Here is a 6793-nt window from a genome sequence, read left to right as displayed (position 1 = left end):
AAAAAATTGTCATTTTTAGCCCTTTTTTTTACCCTAAAACTCAAATCTAAAACCTAATAGCTTTTGAAATAAAAAAAGAAAGAAAGATAGATAGTGTGAAGAAAACCCAGCCTCACCGCGTTCGTCGAACCCTCGTCTGAACCTTACTAGGTTCTGAGGTATTTGGGGGCCGGAGATAGTTTCCAACGGCAGCAGAAGACAAACCGACAGGTGAGTTTTTCCTTTTTTACCCTTTCTCTTTTTTATTTCATATTTTTTTATAAAAAATAATAGATTCAAAATAATAATAATAATAAATAAGAGAATCACCTTTGAACTTTTTCTTTTCTATTTTTTTATTGCTTTTTTTTTGTCAAAATACATTCATTGTTATGGCTTTTATAGCCATAATATTTATTTATTTTTTTCTTTCGATTTCTGCCATTTCCATTGTTCTTGCATTCTGATTTTGTCTTTTTTCTTTTTGTTTTGCAAGTGGCGGTGTGCGGTCAATGGCGATGGTGGGAAACGCACCTTTGCCATATTGGTGCAATGGCGGCAAGGGCGCGTCAGGCCTCAGGCGGCGTGCCTGCGAGGGAGCGGCGCTGAAGGCTAGGTTTTTTAGTTTTACTGAAAAATAGTTTAGGTTATGGGCCTTAGGGTTTTATGTTATTGGGCCTGTAATTTGGGTAATATATTGGGCCCTATTTTTTTGTAAGTGGACTTGGATTTGTTATTTGGTTTTTATATTTTGCTTGTTTATTTTTGGTTTTGGGCCGGACGAAATTGGGCCTTTACAAGAACAATTTTCAATTCAAAATTTTCAAATCCCAAGTACTTCACTCTACCGAAAATTTGTGTTCGATGGAATGAAATGATTAGAACCCTAAAAATAAGGGGTAACATGATTTAAGAGGGAAAGAGTAAAAAATCAACTTGAAGGTTAATAAACAATTCTCTCACACCAAAGGGAACTTCAAGCTTTAAAAAAAAATAAGAAAAAGATATCTGGAATGCTCGATATTAATTCGATAAATATTCTTCTCTTTAGATTATTTCTTTTTACTTTTTATCAATGCAAATTTGTTTTGAATTCTTTCTTTTGTTGTTTTCTTAAATCACCATGAACTAGAACTCTCTTTTCTAGAAACAATGATGAGTTTTATTTCTTAGTTAATTAAATTTTTTTTTTCAATTGTTTGATTTCTATTAATTATTTATTTAGCCCTATGCTTATTTAATCTTCTAGTTTGATCACCAAGTTGCATTTATTTGATAATCTTAATTTGTGTTGAAAGAAAGAATTAAGGTTGAGATGTCGACTGAATAGATTAGGATTAACTTCAGTAGCATCAACGAACAAGTTGATTTGTGGTTAGGATAAAAATATACCTAATACCCTAATCAATCCAATAGGTTTGTTTGTAGTGACTTTGCTCAATATTCCTAGTATAGGAATATAGCTAGTGGGGAAGGGAGATTAACTTAGCTAGATACTGGAAATGTCTAGTTAATATCAATAAATCAGGAGTTAGTAATTACATAGATTGAACAATTGAACAAGATAATTGATTAACTAATATAGGTGAAGTTAGAGTTCTAAGATGTTAAAATTAATTGAAAATTTTATAGATTTTCATTGTTTTAGTTTAATAGAAATTTTTTAATTTGTTTAGTTTAATTTTAGTAGTAATTATAATTTATCTTCTTGATCTAGAGTAGATAAAATTGAATAGTTGAAATTTGCATATTAGAATTTACAGTAGGAATTTTCACACATAAAGAAACTATAATAAAAATATTATAGGAAAAAAAACTAAAAATAGTGTTTTTGATATAAAAGTATGAAATTTTGTTATTTTTGAAACATGACAAAGACTAAGTTAGTTTACTCTTTTTTTTTTTTATATAACTACTTTACTTCCAATTATCTTATCCCTAACAAGACCTTTCACCAGCAGAAAAAGAGGTTGAGGTTGCCTTTGATTTCTACTATGAATTCTTCCCATTCTTTTTCTTGCCATACCACGTAAATAAAAGCACTCCAAGGCAGCCTAAGAATAGTGGCTTTTAAAGCTTTGCCCTTGCAATTTTCCATTAATCATCGAATCAAATTCTGCCAAGAACAGTGAACATCAAGGCAACCACATGCCTTCCAGTAAGTAATGAGCTTCACCACACAAAACACAATTTTGAAGACCCTAAGAGCAAATCCTACTCCTAGTACGAAGTCTGTCATGAAACTCGGATTTTTTGGAATTAAAGGCAGTTAATAGCTTCCACAAAGGCTGAACCCACAATCCTTCAATTTCTCTGAAAAAACCAACTGAATAACCATTAGGGCTAGGAGGTATGTTAGGGTGCATAGAGAAAACTATATTTTTTATTTCCTCAAGAGCATTCTTATGGTCTTCGTCCACTGAAACCTGTAATAAATCAGCCATTAACTTATTAGAGATTCCACTAACTTCTACATCCTTAGCGCCTAATGTATCCTTGAAAAACAAATTACCTTCTCAGAAGTTCCATCTATCGAATCCAATTTCCTTCTAGCAGAGTCACAGAGAGTTTGAAGAGTACTTTGCTTTTTTAAAAAAAAGCAAGTATTTTGATCCCCCTCCACCCATTACACTCTTGATTTTTGCTTATAAAGTTTTTCCTCTGCTACTAAAAGAGTGTATATTTCAGCAACAACCTTTTTCTCTGTCTTAATCAGTGTTTCAGTAGGTTCACTTGACATTTGCTTTGGAAATTTTCCAACTCAATCCTTTTCTCAATCACTGTCCTTGGGACTTTACTAAAATGAGTGGATATTGATTCCTTCAACCCAGCTTCAAGTCTTTTCATCTTGTAGAAAAATGGTTGCATTGGGTCCCGATTAGTAGGCTCACGCCAATATTGCTCGACAATCCTGCCAAAATCAGCCCAAAGAGAAATGATTTGTTCCAATGTGTTAAGGCAATGTAGAGATAATCAGTTTGAATGTAACATCTTTTAATTTATTTACTTAAATCATTTAAAAACTATATTAAAATATGAGAGTAGTCGAATCCTTAAACGTCTTTATTCAGATAAATCCACCATTACTGTAATTATTACTGTGAATTTAAAAAAAAAGAAGAAAAAAACATTCGGGAAAATAGAACATAGTCAAACACGAACAGTCCTGGTAATACAAGGTATTACGGTTTCGTCCTAAAAAAATCTTTCCTTTATATCATATTTTCCCTCTTTTATTTCTCTTTGTGCCCCCCCAAAACAAAACCCTCAATCTCAAAACTCACCCAATTCCCCTCCCTTTGGTTGTTAATCCAATCCCCAAGGTAATATTTCTCTCATTAAAAATTATCACTTTTTTATGAATTTCTGTTTTTGAATCTTGGGTTCTTGATGATCAAATCCCTATTCATATTCATAGGTTGTATATATATTTTTTCCTGTTGTATTTCTGCTGTTGTAACCTGAAAATTTAGGGCGTAATTAGCTTTTTCTTGTACAATGGTTAGGGTTTATTGTTTTGTAATTGAGGAGTTTTGGATGTTTAGTCAATGATTTGAGCGGTTGTATGGTTCTATTTGTGATAGATTAAAATCTGGGTTGTTTATGTGTTAATTTGGGTATTATAGTTCATTCACAGTGTCTTTTTTTGTAGTTACCCTGTATTTGAACCTAGTTCGTATCTGTTTTTAATTGTTCCGAACACCGTCTTCGGGACTACGATATTAGTTTGAACTTTGAATTATCATTGAACCAGTAAGTGAGGAAGAATGTGAGACCTGATTCTGGGTCGATATTAACGGTATCTTTTTATCATATGTTATGGCTTCTACATAGCCAGCTTTGAAGTTGAAATTGGATTCAGGGATGAGTTGGTTAATCGTAGGGATATTGCATAAACTGATGTTGTATGATCTCGGGTAGCTTTCAGAGGGCACTTAATACTAATCGGTTTTTAACTGTTCTGAATGCCCCCTTGGCGACTTCGATATTATGAACTTTGAATCATTAGTAAACCTCAAGAGTATAGGGTAAGTTAGGAGGAAGATGAGGCGATTTAACCTTAATCCTATCTTATTCTGGGTGGATAAGCCGATAAGGTATAGGACATTGATGAGATATATATATATGTATGTATGTATTTTTTTATCATGTGCTATGGCTTCTATGTAGCGAGGGTTGAACTGTTGAAGTTGAAAAGGAACCATGAGGTGTGGTGGTTGCTTACCTTATCCTTTAACCATGTAGTCAGAGGTTTGATCCCCGCTCACGGGAATGGAACACATTTCATGGCCAGCCATTTATCTTTTCGGAGAGCACCTGTGGCGAGGGGATTAGTCACTGCTGCTGGCGGTGGATAGCCTGGTTATGACCAAGAAAAAAAAACGTTGAAATGGGATTCAGGGATGAGTTGGATGATCATAGTAGTATTGCATAAACTGAAATAGAATGATCTTTGCTAGCTTTTAGAAGGTTTGATACTCCGTTAGCCATATGTTGTGCCTGTATGCTTGTTATGCTTTGTGCCTCGCTCGTACATGCATTTAGAATTGTTTCTGGATAAGTACAATATCGGTGAATATCATGAAAGCTATGCTTGTTTAAATTATTCTAAGTTGCTATATAGAAAAACTTATATGCCTGTTCTTTAATTCTTATGTTGTGTTTTCATCAGTGAGAGAATGCAAGATCCGAGGGTGCTGCTGTTAGAGGAAGATTTGAATCCTAAGATACGGAAAAAGAAAAGCTCTGCTAACAAAGCGCCGCTGTTTCCGTTGGAAAGGAATGATATCAAAGGGGCTCAACAGGTACAGGGATCTGTACCATTAAGAACAGGGAAAAAGACATCGAAAAGGAACTCGAAGAATGAAATCTCTCCTATATTTCAGCAACCTGAGAGATCTAACTCAGATTCATTACCAGACTCTTCTACATCCGGGAATGAGTACCGCGTACTGAGGCATAAGTATTTGCTATTGGAAGAAGAAAGCTTTACATTAGGTAAAGAGCTTAAAGATGTTGAAGATGAAGTCAAGGCACTCGAAGAAGAGAAGCTTGCTTTACTGGATCAACTTGTTGTATTAGAAGGTTTAATAGATCCTTCTGAAATGCAATCTCATGGAGCATAGCTCGATACATTACTAGTGTTGGAGTATGTGATTTTCGTAGTTATTTCAAGGGAAGAATTGGAAATACTAAAACATGAGCTTGTGAAGGGAATTCCAGGTTTTGTTGTGCAGGTGTAACCTACATTATACTAACAGAAGTTTGTCTGGTTGGAGTGATAGTAGAGTTGAGCTGCTTCTATGATATGTAACTAGTTATGGTATAGTTTGTGGATGAGATTTGCTATAAATATGGTAAAGTTTGGTGTCTTGATCTTTCGTAATATGTTTGAAATATGAGAGAATGAGAACCCTATACCTCGGCTTGATTCCCTCATTTCATAGCAATCCCATTGTTTTCTTCCTTCTCTTTATTCACAAAAAATTTGGAGAAAATAACAGTTTTAACTTGATTAATTATAATAAATTTGATGATTTACAAATCAATTTTTAGAAAACAAACACTCGTAATTAATTCAATTCTTGAAATCAGTTTTCCCTTAGAAATTTTTGATGCTTGATGGAAAATAAATTGATTGAGAATAATTTTTTAAAAAACAGCCCTCTTAAAATTTATAATATTGTAATTTTTTAACGTATTACATATAAGATATTTATATAGCAAGTATAAATACATTTAAAATTTGATCTATGTCATTATATCCAAAGATAGGATTTAATGTTCAAGTTGACAATGAGAAGGACTTGATTGATACAATATTAATACTTTGAGGGTTTAATTAGAACCAATGTTATTGGAATCAAACCGAACTAGTTGGTTGGACTGTTGGATTGGGAATCGACCGGTATACCGGTTCAAATAATGGGATTGAACCGATCACTAAGTAGGCAATTCAAAACTAATAAAACAAAAGTAGTTGAATTGATTTATAATTTTTATTATTGGATCGACAGTCAAACTGGTTGAATAAAGAACCAGTGATCTAATTAGTCCGACTTTCAATATATTGATCAAAACATTTCATGAGTTTGGACCAATTTAAAATATAGATTATAGTTTGGAATATGTGATGAAATTAATCCTAAATTTATTTAAAAAGTATGACGTGAGTTTTATTTTATAGATAAGTTAAGAATTTTCCGGGATTTTGATTACCAGTTCCCGGACCGGAATCTCAGGATAAGCCTAGACTTGGCAAATAAATGCAAAAGAGAGTTGAATCTGAAATATTTTCAGTTAATATTTAGAAAATAAAAAATCTTTTTAGTACATTGAAAATTAAATTCTATAAAATAAAGAAGAGAATTTACTGGCGATTGTTTTAAAATTATTATGGATAATAAATAATTTTCTCTTTTAATGCATTAAAGATATTAATCAGTTGCAATATTTAATATAATGTTATTATAAATAATATATCAATTAATATTATAGAGGACTCTAAAATCACTTACAAATGAAGCATAATCTTCGAAGTTGAATGTATGTCGAAATTATTTTTAATAGAAAATCAATGACTTACTACAATCATAATATTTGATTTAATTTTGATTCAATGATTGTTGACAAAGTTTTAAATATTATAATTATTTAAATTCATTTGATTTTAAATACTTTTATAAATAAATTAGTGAAAAAAACTTACAAATAATAATATATAATCGTGAAAAATTAATATTAAATTAATATAATTTATAAATATTAATAATTAAAGTTGTTATTGTGTAAATTTTAAAAAATAGAGTTCCGA

The 6793-nt window shown here is 31.9% G+C and overlaps 1 protein-coding gene across 1 annotated transcript; it reads left to right on the top strand.

Annotated features, from left to right (window-relative positions):
- The first annotated feature begins 2748 nt into the window (after positions 1–2748).
- Positions 2749–5352, top strand: LOC107936627 (uncharacterized). Its single transcript, XM_016869384.2, has 2 exons — positions 2749–3302; positions 4652–5352. Exon 2 carries the CDS (start codon positions 4659–4661, stop codon positions 5103–5105), a length of 447 nt encoding a protein of 148 aa, XP_016724873.1. The 5' UTR covers positions 2749–3302; positions 4652–4658; the 3' UTR covers positions 5106–5352.
- Positions 5353–6793: the final 1441 nt, after the last annotated feature.

Source organism: Gossypium hirsutum, chromosome A07 (assembly GCF_007990345.1).
Source record: "Gossypium hirsutum isolate 1008001.06 chromosome A07, Gossypium_hirsutum_v2.1, whole genome shotgun sequence".
In the NCBI taxonomy this organism is placed as follows: domain Eukaryota; kingdom Viridiplantae; phylum Streptophyta; class Magnoliopsida; order Malvales; family Malvaceae; genus Gossypium; species Gossypium hirsutum.
Note: the sequence above shows the minus strand (reverse complement) of the source record. Positions and strands in the feature narration are given on the sequence as shown.

Excerpts from the sequence above, each read along its gene's own strand:
- LOC107936627 (XM_016869384.2), top strand. The coding sequence starts at position 4,659 with ATGCAAGATCCGAGGGTGCTGCTGTTAGAGGAAGATTTGAATCCTAAG.